The sequence below is a fragment of the Microcaecilia unicolor genome, chromosome 4 (genome assembly GCF_901765095.1).
Source record: "Microcaecilia unicolor chromosome 4, aMicUni1.1, whole genome shotgun sequence".
Lineage (NCBI taxonomy): Eukaryota > Metazoa > Chordata > Amphibia > Gymnophiona > Siphonopidae > Microcaecilia > Microcaecilia unicolor.
In genome coordinates, this window is record NC_044034.1 from 122,371,454 (window position 1) to 122,396,662 (window position 25,209).

The 25,209-nt window shown below is 44.2% G+C and overlaps 1 protein-coding gene across 4 annotated transcripts in view; it reads right to left on the reverse strand.

The window, feature by feature from the left end:
* Positions 1 to 25,209, reverse strand: part of LMO7 (LIM domain 7) — a 398,841-nt gene that overhangs the window by 252,656 nt on the left and 120,976 nt on the right. For all 4 annotated transcript variants that reach the window (XM_030200597.1, XM_030200599.1, XM_030200598.1 and 1 more), the window contains exon 3: positions 17,720 to 17,789. In XM_030200597.1, coding sequence (XP_030056457.1) covers positions 17,720 to 17,789 — 70 coding nt within the window. The remainder of the gene's footprint in view (positions 1 to 17,719; positions 17,790 to 25,209) is intronic.

Sequence of the window (25,209 nt, forward strand, 5' to 3'; positions counted from 1 at the left end):
TCTCTAATATGCTGTTCCCTCTCCCCTCCCCCCTCAATATTCTCTGCCCAAAATTTCCCCCTGCACATTAATTAGACACCATGCATTATATTATACTGAGACAGTTGTCAAATTTGTGACAAACACTGATGCAAGGCACATGGTAGGTCTCAAATGATCAACTTTCCCTCATACAGATAACAGCAGCAAGACCAGTGCAAGGGCAACAGGAGTAGATTAATAGCACAATGAGGTGAGAGAACCTGAGGAACTGGGTTCGAGTCCCACTATAGCTCTTTGTGACTCAAGGCAAATCACTTAACCCTTCTTCATTGCCCCAGGTACAAAAGCAGATTGTGAGCTCACTAAGGACAGAGAAAATATCTGGATATAATAAAATGTAAACCACTTTGGTTGTACCACAAACATAGCAGCCAACTTTTTAGAATGATTGGGGGGGTGCTGAACCCAACAGAAATTACCTTTCCCTGGGCACAGTTGGAGTTTGAGCAATATTGGGGGTGCTCAAGCACCCACAGAGCTGACTCCTATGCACAGAACAGCAGTATGTCGAGTGTCACTCTGTGACTCTTCTCTCTCTTACTCCCTATGGCTCTGGCATAGCATTCCCCGACCTCTGCCACCCCTCACACCCTTTATCCATCCTGACACGACATGTAAAAAATTTTTATATGGGTGAGGGAGATATTGTCCCTTTAAAAGGCCTAGTGTGGCTGCTGTGATAGAAGCAGGCTTAGGAAGAGATTTTAATAAAAGCACAAAGAAGTCAGCCTCCAAAAGTAGTGAACAGCTGTCAGTGGCTATAACTGTCGCAGCTAACCTTGTATCATCAGCTGACTGTCCCATCAAGGAGCAGGACCAGTGGTCAGGTGGCAGCAAAGTTAAGACCTATAGCAACAGTACAGGCTGCAAAGGCTGAATCCATGGCAGGGAGGAAGGCACCAGGGCAAATTTCAGGGAAGTGGGCAGGGGAAGCAGCGGGCTTGGCTAAAAGGGGTAGAAGAGTTGCACTGTTCCACTTAGAGCCAGCGGAAGGGTTCTGCTGCAGTGCTTTTCCCTCTTCCTCTACTTTCGGCCCTCAGAGATTGCCTAGTGAATGAACCAGGCCTATACAATGGTATTTTACTTAATAATCCATTACGTGCATTATCCACCTTTAGAAAGAGAGCCACCGCCACCAAGGTTTTGTACAGCAGGTGTAGCTGGACATCTGTCACTACAATGCAAGCTGCTAAAAAAAAAACAACTCAGTGTAATGTACAATAGAATACTGAGTTGAAGAAGGCCAAAAGCAAATAATAGCAATGAAAGTAGTATCTGCATTAAAATAGTACAATGAAGTGTTTATATCAGAAATGTCTATCAGCACAATACAAATGAAACATTTTAAAAGGCTGTAGATGAGTATGTGCAACTGATAGAAACATGTTTCGTAAGAAAGGCGTTGAGGTAAACAGCAAGTAGCTAAATTGAAGTTAAATTGTATGTACAGCCAAGTGTGTGCCACTGGTCTCAGAGGGTATGTGACAGGCTAATGTTGATTTGGTGTGACTGGCTAATCAGTCACCACAGCCATTAAAAACTTGGGAGAAGAGCCAATATTCATCTGCTTCCTGAAGTTGAGGTAGTCTTGCGTTAGGTGTAATCCTTCGGGAGTTTCATTGGGGAGGGGGGGAGGGCTAGCCCTGAGGCAGCTTGCTGGCACATGTTGAATTACATGATTTTCCTTTATGAGGGTCCAGATTTTTCTTGGAAGGTCTCAGAGGGATAGCTTTCCCCCCCCCCCCCCCCCCCATCGATCTCTGGCACATTTCGTCAAGAGCCTTGAAAACAAGGTTTAAAATATGTCCTATAGGGTACTGGTAGCCCATGAAGTTTTTACAGGAAGGATGTGATGTGGAGTTGCCAACTAGATCCAGATGATTCACTCGACAGGTTGATTCAGTCCTTGCCTTACCCCATTGCATGCAGGGACTTGTGGTTCTGATTTCCCCATTGGATTCCCTAAGAAAAGCCAGGCTACAAATCTCTACATGCACTGGATCATCAGACAACCCTGTGATGTGATTGAATTCTAAATAAGTTGCAGTAGGTGCAAACTTTATAGTCAGACCAATGGGCAGGAGACTGCAACAGTTCAGCCAATTTCACCCAGCTCAACTAAACATCATATTTTCCTCAGCAAATCCATGTTAGTGCACAGGTGGCGTACAAGAAATAATCAATATACAGCCCAAATAATACCATTTTTGAACTAGTGGTCTATGCATGTTCTGACCATCATGATAAAACTGCATTTTTCAAAAAGCAGAACACTGGAGAAAACAAATAGATATCAGAATATTTCTATGACAATGCAATACATAAACCAAATTTATCTTGGCGTCATAAAAATACCACTCAATAATAAATTCCCCAATCTACGTCAGCTTCTCTTTCCACACCCGAGGAAAAATCCACTCACTTGTCGCACCTGGCACATTCCTCAGCCATGGTTGTAATTCACTTCAAGCATTTTAACCCCTCAGGAACTTCCTCTATTGAATCCACTTAGCTGTACTCACTTTAGAGTTTCAAGAGCACAACTATTGAGAACAGCAGCATTAGTTAGCACCTGACTGTTTAGCCAGAATAATGTATTCCCACTGTATGTGCATGAGTAGCTTACAGAGGCTTTTTGCAGGTTTCGCCCTTTTAAACAGCAGTAGCCTAAAGGGGGGGGGGAAGGGGAAATGGAACTTGATATATCACCTGTCTGAGGTTTTGCAACTACATTCAAAGCGGTTTACATATAGTCAGGTACTTATTTTGTACCAGGGACAATGGAGGGTTAAGTGACTTGCCCAGAGACACAAGGAGCTGCAGTGGGAATCGAACTCAGTTCCCCAGGATCAAAGTCCACGGCACTAACCACTAGGCTACTCCTCCATGCTTTGTGTCCCGAGTTATGGATGAAGCATAAACCAATCAACCAAAAAGCACCACCTGCGACAAGTAACCATCTTTATGACCCTGGAAGAGGGAAGCAGAGCAACCCACTGAAGCTGAAACAAAACTGCATCAGAGTGGTACAGCTTAACTGGTGTCATGAGACAGGATAAGAGGCTATTTTGGTTTCTTGGGCTGTCAATGTCACTAGCAGTCATGCATTCCACAGTTATTACATGAGATTGAAGGAGACAAAAGAAAGCAAGTTGGGGAAACTATAGTAACCGAAGCAGTCTCATTTGCTGGGTCTTCCACCCAGGTCAAGAAAGGAAAATAGTCAATACTACCTTCCTGAAGCACTTGAAAAATGCCAGGCGACATGGCTATGCTCCATTTAGGTTGTACAGATCTGAAGTAGTGCTATAATCTAAGAGGAATTCTTTTCTCCTCTTATAATACAGAGTGGCATAGAAAACCACTAAGTGATAGGCTTAAAAGAAAAAAGGAAATATTTTCTTCCCACAATAGAATTAACCTTCTATTGTAGGACATTGAACCCAGTTACGCTACTTATGTGCCCAAAGAGGCATAAAGAACATTTCACAAAAAAAGGCAAGAGTGCCTATTGTTCAGGGTTTGTCACAGTGGCACAGTCACAGGGGGCCTGGGCCCCACAATTTGAGCTCAAGCCCCCCTCCAAGCCTGCAGCACCCATTAAATGGCTGGCAGGGATGCTGAAGCCTTGCCAGCCAAAGAAGTTTGCTGCCAAGCCACTCCCCTCCTCTTGCTGCTGCAGGAAGTTGGTGGCATGCCTCCAATCGCTGACATCGGACTCCTCCTGCATGCTCAGTTCACACACGGTGAGTCTTGGCCAGTAGCTGGAGGCACGCCACCAACTTCCTGTTGCCTGCAGCAGTAAGAAAAGAGGAGTGGCTCAGCAGCAAATTTGTTTGGCTGGCAGGGTTTCAGCATCCCCGCCAGCAAAAGTATTTTTAATGTGCTGGTGGAGGGGGTGGGGTGGGGCAGGGTGGAAGAGGGGAAAGGAAAAGAAATGCATCCCCCCTCCTCAAAAAAAAAAAAAAAAAAAAAAAAGAGAAATGCTTCACCCTTAGACTGTCTGTACATATGCAGCAAGCCAGTGCTTATGGAAAAAGGCTACAGAGTGGGGAGAGCCAGTATGTCATAGGGGTGGGGGAAGCCCAAATCCCACCTCCCAAAAACAGGAGCACAAACAAACCTGAGCCCCACCACCCAAAGAAATGGTGGCGCCCAAAGCAGCAAGTCAATGACCAATAGATGCAAGGGGAAAACAGTTTGGGGAACCTGTGCCCCCCTTACTCCTCTTGCCCATCCCTTTAACCCGCACCTTCTCTCCCCACAGAACAGTGCTTCTCGGGCACAGCCAGCCAGTCGTGTTTTCAGGATACATGAATATGTACATGAGACAATACAATGAATATACATGAGACAGATTTGCATACCGAGGAGGCAATAAAAGCAAATCTCACACTTGCACCATGTATGCAGCCCTTCCCAAGCTCCCAATGCTACCCCAAGGCATATTTCACAACACTGATCCCACCAAGACTTCCACACAGGAATGCTTGAGTCTATCAGAGAAACAGGAAGCACTTGTTGATTCAATGGTATGTCTGACCTTTTCAGCTTATAAGAGACAGGTCAGTCACTGGGGTTTTTAACTGCAGTTTTTCTTTTCCTCCCTGCTGATTTATATGTCAGCCTCATCGGGAACCAATCCCTATTGGGCTGTAGCACCATGAATTTCAGTTCACAACTGCCTAAAGTTTATCCCAGGGATCAGGAGAAAAGTGTCACCTCTAGTACCACCTACCATCAACAGAGCCTGGTACATATGCCCCCCCCTCCCAATTTTATCTAGAAGGTATCCTTTCATCTTCAGCTCCCAACAGAAGGAAGAAATGGAGAGGATGTAGAAGACAGGTGTAATTTAGCAGAAAGGTGAATAAGATGGGAGGGGGGGGACAGTACAGCAGAAAGATTAGGAGAGGTATAAAGGAGGAACAAACAGAAGGGAGGTAGCTAAGCTGAGAGAAAAAGCTAGCAATGTGGCATATGTGAGAGAGAAATAGCAAAAGGAAATGTTATGTGGAAAGGAGAACCAGCAAAACAAATCACGAGATAATATATAGAAGTAGATGGTACATAGAACAATGGAGGAAAAAAAAATCAGAGTGGTTAAATCCAATTCAGTTACTGGCTTATTTGATCTTAACATTTTGATATGTATGAATTTGCAGATTTTTATTTAGTTATGCATGGCATAAACTAAACATCCATGACCTACCCTTGTTAGCTCTTAAATTCATTAAACGCTATTTTGTTAGATTCAACAAGAGACCACCACAAATCCTCATCATTTTTAACTTTCTCTCCTCCCCCCCCCCCCCCTTTACCTAGTCACAAATGCAAATTTGGGCTTTCTGAATCACTCTTTCAGAGTTACTGTCAGAACATTCCTCATAGCTCTTAACACTTTGGCTAACTTTTACCTCAGTCTACACCTCTCAACTTGATATTCAGATTTTTTTTTCATCCCTTGTCTCAATTTCTTGTGGATGCATCTCATCTCTTAACTGGTGCATATGTTCATGTTTTTTGATGCTGAATCATACCAAGTCTGAAGTTTTGCTTTCTAATTTTCTCGGACATTCAACCGTTTCTTTTCCCCTCTTTGCTTTAAACCTACAGGTTACAACTGAACTTCCCTGTTCCAATCTTCCTACTGTTCATGTTACTCTCAGCCTTTAAATGTACATCTGGTGGGAAATGAACTGGTATGGGTGAAGAGGGGGTGGCTAGGTGGGGGAATGGAGAGTAGAGAACAGGAAAGATAAATTGAGCAGAGGAATTCCCCGTTTGTATGCTGCAGAAGCTGGTACTGCTCCCACAAAAATGCACAGCACCATTTTCCTGGGGGGAGGGGTGCTGGTGGAAAGACAGCTTAAAAAATAATCCCCTCCCCCCTCACCAATGTCAAATTATCCTATTCTGTTTAATTTATTGGAGAGTTCATTTGTTCCCTGACAGGACATTTCCTCCTCCCCCTTGTGAATAATTCTTTCCAACTTCACTTGGGTTGGAAAGAATTAAAAAAAAAAAAAAGATTAAAAAAAAAAAGTCACTCAAGAGTTAGTACATTTCTAAACGATGACTGCTGTCTTGTTCTTCCGGTTTCTAGCACACAGACCTTTTGCATGCTCTGCTTATGCATACACTTTCTCTGAACAGCTACCTGCAAAAGTGGGAGACAAAATACTAGTGCAAAATAAGCCTTTTGTTCTGACTCAGTTTGTCAACTGGTGTGTTTCACATTCCTATGAATAGAAGTCAACTATAAGGAGGTTTACCTAGTTTCAGCACTGTACCAAGTCACCCACTGCTACGCCCAACCCAGTCCACTTTGCCACTACCAATGATAAAAAAAAAACAATGTGCAAATTTTTGTACCCCTCCATATTTGCACAACTCTTGGTAGGTGCTGCCTAGTTTTGTATTAACACATTTGAGAGAAGAATTTAAGCCAGCTTCTACTGTACATTTCCTCATGCTCTGGACTCCTTGCATTTCCTTAGAACATTTCAATAGGCCCATTGTGCTTCATGTCCATGTGCGCCTTCAAATAATTCATTTGAGCTCTGTCAGCGTGGCATTAACTAGAAACCTAGGAAAAGCTTGTAATTTTGCTACACCGCCATTATAGATCTTAAACACAAACAAATTGATTTTAAATTTCCCTGGCTTCCATCTTAAATAAATTCAACAGGCCAAGGACACCCCTTGAGATATTCCATTATTTTAAATTATGAAATATATTTTTGCAGATTCCTAATATTTACACATACATCCCTTTGTTTTATTTTAACATTATTTTCTCAATGTATCTTGGTATTTGAGAATCTCTCTGAGCTTTTGATCCAGATACAACTGCACCTCTTCACCTACCTGCTTGGTTCTATCCCACTACCAGGGGTGCAACAGGAGAGATGGATTACATGACATTCAGTTTCTCACTCCCCATACCAGCAGGGTATAAACAAACCCATCAGTCAAAGGGCTGCGTAGCCTTGAAATTATTCTAGCCCTTCTCTCATTTCAGTGTATAAACATTGCTATGTAAAGAAGCCACGTGTCAAGGTCACGATTCAGTTCTCAAACACTGACCCTCTCGACCCTGAGCGCTCATCTTTTGTAAACTTCCGGCTGATTGAACACAGCAGGTTTCAACATTCAGCTGGAGCACAGAAACCTATTCAAAGCACTTTGACGAATTTTCATTCTAATACTGTGAATGTGGTTAGTTCACTTGAATACATGAAAATATCAAATGGATATATTCATATGTAATCTGGACAAGTACCATGAGATTAACGATAGCAGCTTGGCTCCTGTATCTTATATGGGTCTTGCTTTCTTCTTTTTACTGTGGGATGCTGAGTCTAGAGCTAAAAGTAATAGGGGTTGTGTGTGCTCTCACTGTTTTAAAGAATGTTTTGCAATAAGGCAATGCCTATTGTTGAGGGTATATATGCATGTTTGTGCACATGTGGTAGGGCAGACTGAAGGGCAAGTGCATTGCTGGAAGACTTGTATGGAAGGTATCCCAGCTGCTGTCACTCAAAATTGATGACCGGAGGTGATGGAGGCCCAAGACCCCTCCCCCATGCATTATCCACTTCCCTCTGGACAGAAATTTACCAAAGTCTGGGAAGATCCATAGCTCAGTGATGGCTGTACTGGCAGAAGCAGGTTGTTACAAATCCCTCCGAATTATTTAGAGCATTTGATATATTGCCGAGGCCTTCACATAGGCATACAGGGGTTAATTTTCTATGCAGGTACTAGTACTATGCCTAATCGGCTCATAATCTAAGTAGTATATATTGTACCCGGGGCAATGGAAGGCTAAGTAACTTGCCCAGGGTCACACAGAGCGGCAGAGTAGAGAATGACACGGGGACAAAGCTCTGTCCCCAGTCATTCTCTACTGCAGAGTGAATAGAACCCAGTTCCCCAGGATCTCAACCCACTGCCAACAGGCAACAGAGGGAATCGAACCTGGTTTCCCAGGTCTGCAACCTACTGCACTAACCATTAGGCCACTCCTCAACTCCACTTCTGAATCAGGGCTTGGCAGAGAACATGAGGTGGCAGCCTATGGCTCCTAACAGCATGCTGATCTGCCCAACTTCAGTAAGTTCATACATAGTGGCGTTCTGAGGGCAGGACAGTGGGGGGCGGCCCGCCCTGGGTGCAGGTTATAGGGGGGTGCTGTCATGGAGGAGGTCTCTTCCCCCCCCCCCCCGCGGTGCTGCTGCTGCGGCCAGCTGCAATGGTGTCCCGTTCTCCCCCCCCCCCCCCCAACTGGTGCGGTATCATGTATCACTCTCCCTCCTCTCTCCACCCCAGCCCCACGCTGCAGGCCTTTAAACTTCCAGACCTCCAACAGCGTGTGTCAGCAATATAAGCGCTGCCTTCGGCCAGCCCCAGCAGCCTTCTCTGTACAATGTAGGAAGCTGTACAAAGAAGGCTTCCGGTGCAGGCCGAAGGCAGCACTTGCATCACTGATACTGCCAGTGGGCCTGGAAAGCTTGGAAGCCTGCAGAGCGGGGTGGGGGTGGAGAGAGGTGGGAGAGCGAAGTCAGCCAGACCAAAGGGAAAGGAGGGAGGAGAGAGAAGGAAAAGCAATGCCAGACCGAAAAGGAAGGGGAAGAGGGTGTGGAGAGGCAGAGAGGAGAAGAACGATGCCAGACCAAAGAGGAAGGAGGAAGTGAGAGCAAGGATGAAGAGACGGGGAGGGGGAGAGAAAGGTTGGACACATGAGGGAGGGGAGACTGAGAAAAAGTTGGATCTGGGGAGGGAGAGAATGAGATTCAGTACTATTGGGCAGGGGAGAGAAGAGAGAGATACTGGTTATGGAGTGGGAGTGCAGGAGAGAGGGAGAAAGAAGGACGAGGAACATGGGGGGGGGGGGGGGGGAATGGAAATAGGGACAGGGACACAAGAGAGATAGGGAGCCTGAGAAATGACAGTGGACATGAAGAGAAAAATTAAGAAAGGGGGCACAGGGCAGATGCAGGATGGCGGAGAGGGAGCTGACGCTGGATGGAAGGGAGAGAGAGAGAGAGAGAGGGGGAGCCGATGCTGGATGGGGGAGGGAGAGAGAGGGGGGGGGAGCAGACGCTGGATGGAAGGGAGGGAGAGAGAGAGAGAGAGCAGACGCTGGATGGAAGGGAGGGAGAGAGAGAGGGGGGGAGCAGACGCTGGATGGAAGGGAGGGAGAGAGAGAGGAGAGCAGACGTCTGGATGAAGGGAGTGAGAGAGACGCTGATGGAGGGAGTGAGAGAGAGGGGGGGAGCAGACGCTGGATGGAAGGGAGGGAGAGAGAGAGAGAGAGCAGACACTGGATGGAAGGGAGGGAGAGAGAGAGAGAGAGCAGACACTGGATGGAAGGGAGAGAGAGAGGGAGCAAACGCTGGATGGGGGAGGGAGAGCCGACGCTGGATGGAAGGAAGGGAGAGAGAGAGAGGGAGCAGACGCTGGATGGAAGTGAGGGAGAGAGAGAGAGGGAGCAGACGCTGGATGGAAGGGAGGCAGTGAAGAGAAAATAAGGAAAGCAGAGACAACAAAGGTAGGAAAAAAGTTTTGTTGTTGGGGTTTTTTTTTTTTGGCTTTAGGATAAAGTAGTATTGTAGCTGTGGTGATAAATAGAAAATAAAAATAAAGTGATCTTTTTATTGGACTAAGTTTAATACATTTTTGACTAACTTTCAGAGACCAAAACCCCCATCCTCAGGTCAGGACAGGATACTGTAATAGTAGTATACTGTTCTGACCTCAGGAAGGAGTTTTGGCCTCTGAAAGCTAATTGAAAAATATATTAGTCCAATAAAATCGTATAATTTTATTTTCATTTTTTTCTGTTTGTTAATTTGTAAAGTGGTGATTGGTATTTGTCAGTTTTTTCAAAGTAACATCTACTATCTTTATATTTTGCACAGTACTAGGGGAAATGCATCACTGTTTCTGTGGCGTTGCACTGTATGCAGAACCTGGCTTATTGAGGATTCAGTTTAATTTCTGTCTACATACTTCTATTTTTAGTTTGTGGTTACTTATTCTATACTGGGTGAGGGTGTATCTGTGTTTGTGAAAAAGACAAGATTTTCTGTTGGCAGGATCATCTAATTTGGCTTGTTTAATGGGTGTATTGAGGTTCTAATGTTCACTGCAATGTTTAAGATTCTGCCTTTCCTAGGTTCACCCTTGTTGTGTGACTCATGGATTATTACTACAAATCATTTTTTCATACAGAGGAGGGTGTTAAAAAAAACGATCAACCCTGGGTGTCAAATACTCTAAATACGCCACTGTTCATAAATAAGAAAGACGAATGCATGAAAGAGGATATACTGAAAACCAGACTGGTTAAGTGCCATTGTGTCACATTATCCCCCTCATCCAGGTCATCTAAAAAAAAATGACATTTGAGTCCTGAAATGTATAGAATACTGTCATTCATACAGGTTAAGTCTGCAGTTATGCACAAATGTCAGCAGTGCATTAAGCATGTATGCTCAAATGGTTTAGCATGCAATTGCAAGAGGGCATGGGCATGACTAACATTTTACATGCTTAGTTTACAGAATACTGTAATTTACGTGTGCAAATGCCATATATAGGCACTTACATTTACACAAGCCATAGACATGTCATAAATGGGCACGCTTAAATGTAGGTGTGTCACTCTGAGTTTACAATAGTAACAATGAAACGGGCCCTAGGAAGGCTGTCATGTAAGCTTTTTTTTCTCTCTCCCCTGCACTCCCCTCCATATCCAGCGATTCTCCTCTTCCCTACCCTCCCATCCGTGTCCCGCGATTCTCACCTCTACTGTCCCTCCCATCCCATCCATCAATTCTCCTCTGCCCTGCCCTCCCATTCCCTTCCTCCCTCCCTCCCTCCCCTCAATGTCCTGCGATTCTCTCCTCCCCTCGATTTGTACCTGAATGTTCTCTGGCTGGCTGGCGCTGGCTTCCGTTCGTAACATCCCTCCTGACGTCAGCTCGCCTCCAGCGTTCCCTTCCCTCTCAGTTCTGCCCTCTGATGTCATTACGTCTTGACGCGAGGGCGGGACAGTGAGGGGGAATGGAACGCTGCAGGCTGGCTAACGTCAGGAGATGTTACGAACCCAGGCAGCCAGACATGGCACGTTGGAGGTGCAAATTATTATGTAGGATAGGAACACTTACATAGTTAAGTGCTCTGATATAGAATAAGTGCACAACCCATGAAAATTTGGATCTTACATTTTGGTGACCTTTTAAAGAATTACCACCTAAGTGTGCTTTTTCCACCTTGCTATGTCTTGGTTCATATATGTTCTGCACAGCAGCCACAGACCTCTCCCCCCCCCCCCCCCTTAATTCTACAAACTTGCACGCCCAACTTTACACTCCAAAGGTGTTAGAACTAGAGGACATGAATTGAGGTTGCAGGAGTGCCAACTCAGGAATAATGTCTGGATATACTTTTTCATGGAGAGGGTGGTAGAAACATGGAATGCACTCCCACAGGAAGTGGAGATGAAAACGGTAACAGAATTCAAAATGCATGGGGTAAACAGAAAGGAATCCTGTACGGAAGACATAGAACCAAACAAGTTTAGTGGTGATTAGATGGTACCACAAGTAATTGTGAAGCAAAGCCAGTGCTGGGCACACTTCTATGGTCTGTGCCCTGATTGTGGATGAACAGATTCAGCTTCAGTAGCTGAGAGAACAAGGCCAGTGCTGGGCAGACTTCTACAGTCTGTGCCCCGCAAATGGCAAGGACAAATCAAGTATACATATGTAATATCACATCATATCTTATGCTACGAGTGTCTTGTTGGGAAGAATAGATGGACCATACAGGTCTTTATGTGCTGTCATCTACTACTACTACATAAGTTATAGAATTAAGTCAGTTGCATACAAGTTAATGAGCTAATTGATAGCTAGAAATAATTGGCACTTAATTGACTAATATGCACCAATTAGCAGTTACACATGCAACCGACCTTAGTTAATTTTCTATAAAAATATGCATGCAAAATCCATAGTATACAAATGCAAGGGGGGGTGTACTGGGGAGGGGCATGGGTGGGTCAGGGGCTTCCCAGGACTTGCGTGCAGTTACACCCCTAACTGCCTACAGTTAAGCATATGATCAGCTGTGTGCTATTTAAAGTGTAACCCTGCACATAAGACACCGTGGCCATTTTCTTTCCCATGCAGGAGTGCTGTGTGATATGCTTTTGTGGGTGCTACAGACTTTCGTTTGTTAGGGGATTTTTTTGCTTTATATGGAATTATAATAGTGCATTTTATTTCATTTTTTTCTCCAGTGAACCTCTTCGCTGAAGAAGGAATTCGAAACCTGGCCATGTTGGCGAAGGTTCGCCCCTGGTGAAAAATCGCTGCCAAGTGCTAGAATACGTGCATACCTTTTTCATTTCAAATTCCATTACGGATTGTAGAGCATGAATGCTAAAATTATAATGAGCATGAATGCTAAAGATATAAATTAAGAAGATAAAAAGTGTAAAAAAACAAAACAAAAACCCAACAACAAAATATGAGCAGATCTATGACAATTTGTGCCGCACCATTATCATAAAGGGACTTAGTTCCCGTATGGTGTGTGCTGCAGGATACTCTGATGATCCCCTTTAGAAACATTTATATAAATGTGATTGATATTGTAGCTTTAGATATGATAAACGATGATTGTGCAGAAGTTATTTTTCAACAAAGAGTATTCCACTGATGAGTGTTTGGGACATTAAAATTTGAATTATACAGTTAAGCACAAGCACTTACACCAGCCTTTGATCTGGTAGAAGTACTCATGCCTAAAGTTTGGCATATAAATGAGGACTTCTGCTAGTATTTCATAATGTAAGTTCCATGCAGAACTGCCATTGTAGAATCGATGTTTAGCACCTGATTTAGGCAATCTTTCTTGATTTACCCTAGAGCTTTTTTTTGCACATAGGTTATCTGTAAGGTGTGTATGACTCAGTGGCGTAGCTACGTGGGGCCAGGGGGGGGGTCTGGGCTCCTGTAGATTTGGCCCTAGACCCCCTCGATCCCCCCTCCTGCCGTCGCCGTCACCTGCCTTTGCTGGCAGGGGACCCCAACCCCCGCCAGCAGAGGTCCTCTTCTTCCCGCAAAAGGTTTCCTTCTGTTTCTGACGTCCTGCACGTACAACGTACAAGACGTCAGAAACAGTAGGAAGCCTTTTGCAGGAAGAAGAGGACCTCGGCTGGCGGGGGTTGGGGTCCCCCACCAGCAAAGGCGGATTGGCAGCTGGGGGGGGGGGGTCGAGAGAGTCGTCGGGGGGGGGGCAAAGTTGGTGGTGGCGGCGGCAGCAATGGCGGGGGGGGGGGCTACAATGTGCCCCCTCACCTCGGCCTCTGGACCCCCCCTCCCGCTGAAGTCTGGCTACGTCCCTGGTATGACTATGGGTTATTTTCTATGTAGTACCTTTGTCCTTGATTAATAAGTTGTAAGACTATTACTTGACTGTATGACTTAAGTAAAATAAAGTAAATTATATGTATTTCACTTATCCTTATAGACTAACTTAACTTTATTAGACTAACTTCTTCAATAGAGCTTTCTGAAGCTGAATGTCCATCAGGTCAAAATTCACTTTGGAACATACGTTACCCCAAACAGAAGATCTGTGTTCTTGTTTTACTAGTTAAAAGCTAATAAAATTCTATATATGAAACACATGCATACATAAAAACTGCATTATGGAAGGCTTGTTTAGCTCTGTTCAAAGAAGTTTAGAAAAGCCAACTCCCAAGCCACAGATGTATCTAACAGGCTTGCTTGATGGCAATTACAGATCACAGAATTTTAGCAAATTCCTTTGGACTGTTTGGATTACAGGTTACCTGAGGACCAGACTGCAGAATTAAAAAGGACCCTCTGCTTGGCTCCCCACCACCACCAGCTCCACTCCCCAAGACACATTCTCAACTGTTTTGATCTCAAGCCCGGTTTAGGTTCCCAGGCTGTCAAGCTTATGCACAGCTGTGGAAACAGACTCCAGCAAAGATCAGATATCAGCACAGAGGAATGGCGAAGAGCAGGTTTTCAAAAACTAAATGCAAATACTTCTAAACTTTCGTAACGGTAACATTAATTTCATGTTAATTAAAAAAAAAAAAAAAAAAATTTTGTAGTAGTGGCCTCTGTTTATGTTCAGTGGTGTTCCTGGGTGGCATTCTCTGTTTCCCTGTACTAGCCACTATCTTGTTTCACTAGTCACTACCTTTCGCCTCCTTGTGTTGCCATTTTTTTTCACCCTGCTACTCTTTATTGGAGCCTTTATTTTATTTTACACTAGCCTGGACTTCCTCACATACCTTCTCCATTCATTTCCTTTTTTTTTTTTTTAAACTGCTTAGATGTCGCGTCCCTCAGCTGTGGCGTGCTCCCCTCGGACGGTTCGCTCCCTGGCTCCGCCCCAGTAGCGTGGAACGCCGGCCATGCAGGCTGGGCCAACATCCCCGGGTCCCGTATCTTGCCCAGTCCACCTTGCTGCTGCCGTAGCGGCACCAGTGCGCCGCTGCTACGTCCTGGAACGCCAGCCATGTTGGCAGCGCCGGCGTTACGAGGGGGATCTCCTTCTTCCGGGCACGGAGCCCAGGAACCGTAGCCACGCCTCGTTTTTCCGGTCAGTCGCAGCCAGACTCCGCCTCCGTCTGCCAGCGGACCTATCCGAGGGGCCTAGGTCAATGACTGGGATCGCTGGGTACCCACGTCTCCCCGCCTCTTACCAGCGGACTCTCGTTCTCTGATTGGAGGACTATTTAAGAGCCAGGGATGTTCCACTAACTTTGCTTCGGCTTCTACTATAGTAGACTCGCTAGTGGGTGGTGGAGACTTGATTTGCTACTTTCTACTTGCTGCTTGACCTGATCTTTGCCTGGAACCTGACTACGCTCTGCTTGCCGCCTGACCTCTGCTGGTATCTTGACCACCCTCTGCTTGCTGTCTGACCTGACCTTCGCCTGGAACCTGACTACGCTCCGCTTGTCGCTTGACCTGACCTCTGCTGGTATCCTGGTTACTCTTGTCTACTGCTGGTGGCCATCTGATCCCTGTCTGTATCCGGAAGTCCTGCCGGCCACCTGCACCTGAGGGCTCAACCCTTGGGGACCGGTGATCTTCTCAGGTGAAGCCTCAGGGTTGCTCGGCTGCCCGACTTGAGCGCCGGCTCAACACCTGGTCGCTGTGCTCCGCCCAGGCACAAGGGCTCACGAACGTGACATTAGATCTGGGTTTGAGGGCCACAATCCAGTTGAGGTTGGGTTTTCAGGATTTCTGCAATGAATATGCATGAGATTTATTTGCATACAATTAAAGTAGAACATCTCATGCATATTCATTGTGGAAATGTTGCTGTTGAGGACTGTGGTTGCTCACACCTGGCTTAGATCTTATCCTTGTTTTGCGCTATATCAAATGCATGTGAAATGTGTGTTTTAGCATTATCCTCCAGCTTATTTTAAATTAACTCTATAATGAACCATCTGCTGCTTAGAAATCAACTGCATTTCTTGTGTAGCCTCGATTCGGGGGTCCAACACCAGGCACTCTTCATTCTGCAGGGAGACCAGGTGCACATACTTCAGGGGAGCAGCACTTTCCAGCTTAGTACTGTAATCCTTATGATTACAGGATTCTGGGTTGGGACTGGTTAAGTCTGGAAGGCACGCTTTGCCACTTATGCCCCGATGATCAGAAGCAAATGCGGGCACTAGAGGTCAACAGCATCGTACTAGCACCTGTGTTTGCTCCTGCTCGATGATCAGAGCCAGCGAGCACATGTAACAACGTGCTTTCCAGTTCTGGACCCAGTAAGCACACAAATACCTGCTGAACACTGCATTACCTATTCCTCCCCAATGCTCAGTGGGCAGCACGCCAAATATTGGTGTTGCTCCCACAGCAAACCATATGTCAACTCAGAGCTGGTGTTAGGGTTCACAGAGCATAGGGGAGCAATGGGAAGCCCTGTCTAGCATGCATTTGCATGCTTGCAGGTCCCCCAAACCCCTCCCCCCAAAAGTGATCAACACTGTTGTAGCTAGTGCCCCCCCAAACCCCCACATTCCCCCTAGGATGCACTGTGTAGGACTTCTCCACTATATAAAGGAAAAACCCTTATATGGTGAAAAATCCCCACACAATTCATCGCCATTTTGAAGGCAGCGCTAAAGAGGAAGGCGTTTGCTACTCCCTTCTCTGTCAGAAAGGTAAGGGAGGGAGGGGGAGGGCTCTGCTAGATCACCAGGAAAGATAGGGTTTGGGGTGGCAGCCCATTTGGGCTACCAGGGTTTTTTTTTGGTGTTGGGAGGGGGGGGGGGGGCTGGAGAAACACAGGATCTCCAGCCCCTGGGTCTTTGTGTCGGGTGTGGTGTCAGTGAGCTTGAGGTCCAGTGGACCTCCTGCCCGTGTCGCTGTCAGGGGAGGCTTGTGGTGGCGAAGGTCTGGAGGTCCCATGGACCTCCATCTCCTCATTTGACAGATCTGAGCTTTTGATAGGCCGGACCTGTAAAACTAGTGTGGGAGGATTGTGCTGCGTTCATGCTCAGGCACAATCCTCCCACACTTTTCTCCTATGATAAGAGCCCTCCTCTTCCCCCCCCCCCCCCCCCCCCCCCCGATGCTGTTGGCCTTCTGGTTCTACGCAAATTACAGTAAAAAGAAACCGGACAATTTCTGGGAAGTTAAAATAGAAAGATTACAGTCAATTTATCCTAAACTATATAAGCCCTGTAAATAGTATAACCAATCAGAGAATAGCAATTTTAACAGAGCACATAATGGCCTCCCTAAAGATATTAATTTTTCAAGTTCAGAATGAATTTCTTGAATATGTCTTAAGATTATTTCTGAAATTCATACAATTCACTGCCAAAGAGGAAGCGAGATCCCAGCTGAGTAGGAATTATATTAGATTTTCCAATAATCCACTCAGCTACCAAAATTATCAAAACCATCGTTTAAAACCGCCAACCTCCCTATGCTCATTAAACATCTGAGTAACTGCAATCATTTCAATCAGGTTACTCCAGTTCCTGCTTGGAAGCCTGATGCAGTCTTAAGGTGATTAACTGCAATACGATTTTAACAAATCCTGGAGGCGGGGGGGGGGGGGGGGGGCGGGGGGGGGGGAATAGTGGGGCAGTTGAAGCAGAGCTAGCCTTTTGTTTACAATATAAAAAGGATTGTTAAACCTGCTGGGGCCATAAGACAAGACATTTGGGATAGGGCCCTAAATCCAGCAGGCTGCATCTCCTTCAGCTTTAGTAAGGCTTGTGGCCCCAGAGCAATTACCCTGTTTCTACCCACCTAACACTGTCCCTTCTACATTCTGAATGCACCCAGGATGCATAATACTTTCAATTGAAACCCTACAACATATACCCTGCACTTAACTCACTGCAATTAGCAATCCATGCAAATCACTCATTTAACACTTTAGGTTCACCACCCCCACCCCAAGGTTTGGATTTTTTTTTTTTTTTAAGCATAGAGACTCTCTTACAGTGCACTGTCTTAGTTTGGGGAAAATTTTAGTCACATTCAAATTCCTATGACCAAGTTCATTTCTACAGTGTTTTGGGGTTTGGAATAATATAAAACAGTAAACAAATTTTTAAAGCCCAAATAACTTTACTACTTACCAAGCCAGCTATTGGTGTAGACAGGCGATTGATCTTCTTAATAATGCCTGGTTTTATCTTATTAATCAGACTATAGGGAAGAGAACAGAAAGTATCACAATTATACTTGGTATTGTACAATATGATATTACTGTGACATGGAGAATAGGATCAAGGTATTAAACATCCTGGGAGAACGTCAGCCTTTGTCTTTGCTGCAGTCCACCCCCCACCCAACACACCCACCCACCCAAATGAACCTTTCAGATCCACAGGACATCCCACAATTTTGATAAAGATACCACTTCTCCCAAAATGATCCTGTGAAAACAGCCAGCTGGTCAGTAAGAATTATTTCATAAAAACTATTATACAAGTATTTCAGATATCACATCAAGTGTCTGATAAACGTGAGATTTGACTAAAAATATGTATAAAAATTTCACACCACCATATTGGCTGAAGGTAATCTCTGAAACAGCTGGCTGAACTAAGATATTTCCCATTACTAATTGCCAAACAAAAACAAAAACAAACAAAAAAAAAAAGATTCCAAAATACATTCACATTTCAACTAGGGATGGTTTGCAACAAAATGTCATTTGCAGCTAAGTATGTGAAAGAGTGTGCACTATGCAAAGAATGCACTTCCTGATTGTGCATGCAGAAACTATCAGGAAACAAGTATGCACTCTAAGAAAAGAAATAATTTTTTCCGGGGGGGGGGGGGGGGGGTCTATCTGGTGACTGGATTAGCATGCCAACATTTGGGCATGCTCTGAGATGTAGATGCAAATTGGCTAATGAGCTCAATCATTGGATGCTACCATAAGAACATAGCGTTACCATACTGGGACAGACCGAAGGTCCATCAAGCCCAGCATCCTGTTTACAACAGTGGCCAATCCAGGTTACAAGTACCTGGCAAGATCCCAAAACAGTACAAGACTTTTATGCTGTTTAATGGGTTTTCCCAAAGTCCATCGTAATAATGGCTTATGGACTTTTCTTTTAGAAAATTATCCCAACCTTTTTTTAAACCCTGTTAAACTAACTGCTTTTACCCACCTTCTGGAAACAAATTCCAGAAGAAACATTTCCTCCCATCTGTTTTAAATTTACTACTTTTTTTAGCTGCATTACGTGCCCCCTAGTCCTAGTATTTTTGGAAAGAGTAAACAAGCAATTCATGTCTACCAACCAATTAATGTTAATTGGCACCATTAAAAGTTGCACATGTGTCTGACTGTACACTATGGGAGTCTTTTACTAAGGCACGCTAGCGTTTTTAGCACACGCTAAAAATAGGCACGCACTAAATGCTAAAGACGCCAATGTATTCCTATGGGCATCTTTAGCGTGCGCCTATTTTTAAAGCATGGTAAAAATGCCAGCGCACCTAAGTAAAGGACCCCCTATATAAGGTACAGTGCCTAACTCTTACCAGCCTGTAACTCAAAAGGGGGCATAGCCATGGGCAAGTCAGAGATGTTCTGAAAAGTTGTGCGTGTAGTTACAGAATACTGCCTCAGCGTACCTAACTTGTACACCAGCATTCAGCAGGCCTAAGTCTGGTGCCCGAAGTTAGGTGCAAGAATCAGTGCCAAACACACTTCTATAAAAAGGTACACACCCTTTATATTTGTATTATTTACCGCCTTTATGAAGGAATTAGAATCGTACTTAGTGACAATTTTTTTCAGAGCTGAATTTTAGGAACCATTTATAGAATTACCCCCATTAGTGGTCACTCTTGAAAACATTTGTTGTGGAATGAAAAACCCCAGGGGGGGGGAAAAAGTTTGGGAATGCTCATCCCTAGTTTTAACAGTGAAAATCCCTCTACCACTAGATAGTTGGTAAACTATTTTGCATGTTTAACCACTCCTACCCTAGCTGATATAATATTTAACAAATTTCTCTGACCTCATGTGCAACTTTCTTTAAATCAGTCACCTGACTTTCTAACTCTTCCTACTTTCTTACCTATGTGTTACATCATTGCTTTACCCTTCACTAGCAATTAAAATGTTCTATTATATATTGTGTTGACATTGTAAGTAGTATACCATGCCATACTTTATATTTGAATATTTTTACTGCTGTAATTGCCTATTGCTTGTTTGATCTATCCTTACTGTACACCGCTTTGAGTGAATTCCTTCAAAAAGGCAGTAAATAAATCCTAAATAAATATTTTATTTATCACTCAGGACCTATATAAAACACCTGCAATAATCAAAACACTAACCAGCAATACTCAAACAGCCTATGTAATAAAGCAACAATTTCACACCAAGCCCTAGAACACCAATATTCCTATTTAGCTTTATATTGTGTAACCACTGCTGTACAAATACTCATTTTATTTTGCAAAATTTGCTATACTGCCTTTCACAAAGATGTACATCAAGGCAGTTTCCAATATAAGAACATTCATTCTGAGAAAAGAAAAACCCAAAACATCAAAACAATAGAAGCCACATTAGAAAGGGTATGTTAACAACATAACAATCTGACATTAACAGCGAGTCTCTTCTCAAAGGAGCTTACAGTCTACTCAAGAGAGGAAGACCAGACAAGCATTTGGGAAGAATACAAAAAAATGTGACATCTCAAAGGTGCGTTAACAGATACCAGCTAATTGAAGACAGGAACCATATTCTCGTATTTCCAGGGACTGTTTAGTAATACAAAATTCTGCAAACAGTGAACATATGTGCTATACAGCCAATGAGAATAAAATAAGGGACTGCTGTATCTCTCTACCCAGGAACTATAAATTAGTATAATATCTCATATATACGCATCCCAATCACAGAAACCTTATACACAATATACAGAAGAAGCCAAACATCAGAAGGAAATATGCAGGAAAAAAATTGATCCTTTGCTCTGTGTACTGCAGCATCACCCACCCCCTTCTGATCCCTGCAGAAAGAGGAGGGAGCAAGATAGGAAAGAGAAAAGAGAGACTAGAATAGCTCTGTCCTCTGCTCCAACATTATCCTCTTCTTACTCTCTGCTGCAGCCTGGAAGGATAAAGGATTGAAGGGGCTGGTTTGGAGGCGGAGTAATTCTGCTCCTAGCTAGAGCTATCAAGGTTGGAGGGGGGGGGGTGCAGGAAAGGGAAGGGGTTTTTTGCCATTGTCACCCCCAAAGGCAAAGACTGAAGAAACTCAAACAATGCCTTTCGGAATATTTTCTCTTACAATAAGGTATGAAAGGCTTCTAAAAATATGGTTTGAATATATCACACCTATTATTCTCTCAAAATGCTCACTAATTGTGCAATACAAAGGCAGAGTGTAAATACTGAGTTGTTATGATTTCAGTCCTAACAAGCAGATGCTCAAAACGACGGCAATGTACAAAACAGCACCGGACAATACTGCTCTTCCAGTACCAAAGACCTACTTCCCAATGCTCAGCGCTAATGACATACAAATTTTATGAACGCTGTTAGCGCTGATCATTGGGAAGAAAGGGGGAGAACGTACCCAGCACACGCACACAATCGTCAGGAGGCTGACACGCTTCTGTGGGTCTGTTTTTCAGGTCTATGTAAAGCTGACAGCAAAATCAGGACCCGCAAATCACAGAAAGGTACAGGCAGCGAGTGCCCAAGAGGTGCTTCATCCCTTTAATTAGTTTCTCGTCCTTCTCTGACCCTTTTCTATTTATACTGTATCTCTTCAGATGAGGCGACCAGAACCGCACACAATACAGTCAATAGTCAGGTGCTGCCATGCCTCAATTTATACAGAGGAATTATGATATCCTCAATTTTGTGTCTTACAAAAAGGTGTTGTAAGGTACTTTGAATTTCTCCTATTTTAAAGGTCCATGTACAACAAATAGATTTATATTGGGGGGGGGGGGGGGGGAAGACTCCGGCTGCCAGGAACAGGAAGGGCTGAAGTGGAAAGGAGCCTTGTAACCCATCTGTTACCTGTGCAGACACCCAACGCCAGATCAGGGCTGGCACAGGGTCTGCGGCAGTGAGGGCACACTTAGCTGTGCTGTTTGCTATGCATTTCAGGGGATAGTTAATTCCCTCATCTGTATCCCATTTGACTGCTCGTTGCACTGTTACTCAGCGCATGCGTTTCCCACATTGTTTCCCTCTGAGCATATAGCGCTTGCAAATGCGGATGGCTAGTCTGGCGTTAATGGCTTGTACTGTCTGCATTTGCTTCTGAGTATTGGGGCCCTAAGTGAAGCACTGTTATGGCTGTTGATCCGCTTGTAGAAGAGGTAACAAGTGGTAGGTGATAATCCAAGAAAAACAAACAAAATATCTGACTAGCTAGGAAGCCATTCCTTTAAAGACTTCCTGTACTCCTAAAATCCCCCTTAAGTATCATAATGAACACAAACATTTGAAAGGAAAATGAACACACTCCAAGGCAGGGCCAGTGCAAGGATCTTCAGCATCCTAGCTAATGTGCAGCCTTGCACCTTCCTCTATTCAAATTTCAAACCCCTACAGACTGCCACTCCCAAGAGATTTAGTAATTCAACTAGATCACCCCACAATGATCCTGTAAAACCATATAATTTAACATCATACTTTATAATGTATACAAAACAGTTAATATATGTAAATGAGGGCATTTTCCAAAACCATTTACCCAGTCAATAGGCTAATTGATTACTTCCTACTGTCTTAGTGGTTAAAATTACATACTAATGGTCTGATTTGAGTTCACTTCATCTATTGTTTTTCTTTGAAGGCAACTATACTGTTTGCCTAATGGTTAAAGCAGCTCTGAGCACAAAGGGACTTAATGACACTGGGTTTTGCTCATACCAAGTCCTCTTTGCTCTCCTTTCAAAAAACATTTCATCATCTTTATCTGAAATGTTTTGCATTCTTGTGTGGTTCTGAAATTCCCTTTTAGTACTCTCGATTATGAAATCATTAAGGGAGTGATCCTCCTCTGAGGGCCCCTATCGAGGTCTGCAATGTGTGATTTTATGCATGAAGATTCATTCTTTTCCAGTGCAAATAAATGTGGATGATGAATCTACATCTGTGAAATTTTTTAAAAATGAACCTAATAAATCCTGTCAACCAGCCATCTCCCCTGCCCATTTCGCTGTATTGAGCTGTAACAAGGTAAAAAGAACCTCATACCTAGCGGAGGCCCCAATGCTCAAAACTCCAGTGCTGCTCCAAACAGTGCCATAAAAATAGTGCCACACAACACTGAACAACAACGCCCTAATGCTCAATGCTAATGAGATGCAAAAATAGGCACGCTCATAGCACTGAACATCAGAAAGTTCAGCAGGAGGATTGTGCTTGATGCATTTGCAGAACAGTTTCACGGTAAGCTCGGCTCCTGTGCACAGGTGCCTGGTAAAACCCCGAACGAACATTGGTGTGTTTTTTGCTACCTAAGTTTTTTTGTTTTTTTTTTTAAAGCTTAGATGCAAGAAACAGACACCAATGTGTGCTTTTGCTTGGGTCTGCTGTTTTCTCACGACCAGCCCTTAAAAGCTTGGTCAGGCTTCTTTCTCCCTCCAAAAGCAATCAAAGCCAGCAGATTTTGCAGAATCATGAGGCAAGCATGAGAATATTATGAAATCCTCTCTTCCAGCACCCTAACGCCTGCTCTGATCTGGCGTTTTTTTGCAGCAGCAGTGAGGCAGTTTTGTTTAAGGCGTTATTTTCTGAGCCTTGTGAAGAAATACAAATGATCTCATTAACAATAAGCTAAACTACATTAGTATGCTACTTGCGTTGTTCACCTTCACGCTAATTTGTTCCCGTACTCTGGGACTCTGAATTTTCTGCACAGGTAAATGCAGGTGCTAGTACGGCACTAATGGCCTCGTGTCCATGTTTACTTTTGAGCATCAGGGCCCAATCTTACTATTTAAACCCAGGGCAACAGAGCTATTTCCTCTTAGGCCTGAAGAGACTTGCTCAGAAAAGCTAGTCACCAATAAGGTATCTAGAGCATATTTGTTGATCCTTAGTTCTACAGTTACAAATTGTGTCTGCTGCAATAAAGTACAAATCAAATCTCAGAAACATTTATGTTCTAGCCCTTAAAGGGCGCACTGCTATCTTTACTAGAGGAATGCATAAGTAACTCACAGGCCTTCCTAGAGCCCTAGTTTTGTTTGTGAACTGCTGCCTGTTCTTCACTTTGATTTGGACAGTGAGATCTTGTCATCTTGACTTAACCAGAGATGGGTAGAGTGAAGAAACATTATTTTAAGCCTGTAAAATAATTTGATATTGTCCTGCATTGATTATGTCCTGAAGTGTACTTCTCCTATTTGGTCAGCAGGTGGTGTTTCTTTGCTGCATGAACTGAATGTTCATTTTCTTTAACACAAGCAGGAAGCAAGCAGCGGTATACTTTTAAATCTGTCCTGGGGATGGTCTAAGTGGCTGCGGGGTAACTCCAGGTGGGTGGCTAGATGTTTCGTGACAGACCTTTGTCCTCCTTTTTTGGTAGCAGCGTGGTAGGATTGTCCGGCTCAGTGTGTGGTATGAGGGTCACCATCCCGAGTGGTTCAGAGTCTTTTTTTTCTCTGTAACTTCCAGACACAGAGCACAGTGAACAAGTGCAGCAGTAACAGGGTCCCTTTCAAGTTCAGAGTTTGTTTTTTTTTTTTTTTGGTGATGTTAGGAGATTACCAGTATGCTGATGGTGACTGGCAGTGGCCAGCAGGCACTGGAGATACCTGTCTTAACACAAAAGCAACCGGATGACCTCAGCGAGGAGACGCAGGACCAGCCTGTGCAGAGTTCTCCTAAGAGGAGACCAGACTCCTTGGGGCCAGATGCCACACTAGCTGAGATCCAGCAGATCTACAAGATAGAGCAACAGCAGCTAGACCAGCAGTGGCAAGAACGGTAAGAGCAACGGCAGGAGCATGAGTAGGAATTCTAGCTGCAGAAAATGAAGCTGGAGATGGAAATGGCTCGAATCCAAAGCTCCAGCCCGACCCTTGCACCAAGACCAGAAGCATGATCCACAGCCCGGATTGGGCCCAACTTGTTTGCGCAGTTTGATGATGTTCGAGGTAACATAGATGGATATCTAACTGCCTTTGAAAAAATGTACCGCCTCAATAAGATTCCTCAGAAAGACTGGGTGACCTATCTGGGAAGAAAGCTCACCGGTAGAGCACTCAAGGCATTCCAAGGACTGCCCCTGGAGACTTGCTCCCAGTTTGAGGTGTTCTCCCCCTTATTTTCCTTCAGTGTTACAGTTCAGTTGCTTGTAAAAAAAAATTGTGGCCTTCTGCCCATAGAGTTTGTATCTAGCCATCTCAGAGGCAGGGAGATGGCCAGAACCTCAGCCCAGCTGAGAGGAGAAGCTGTAAATTGGATTTTCTTTATTCTGAGTACTACAATAAAGAAGATTTGCTTAAGAATTGAGAGTTTACTGGAGAAACTTCTACTTCAGGATGGTTTATGCTGGCTGTTTAAGCTACACTGTACTATGCCCAGAACAGTACACAGACCATGGGTGCTTTCAAATGGT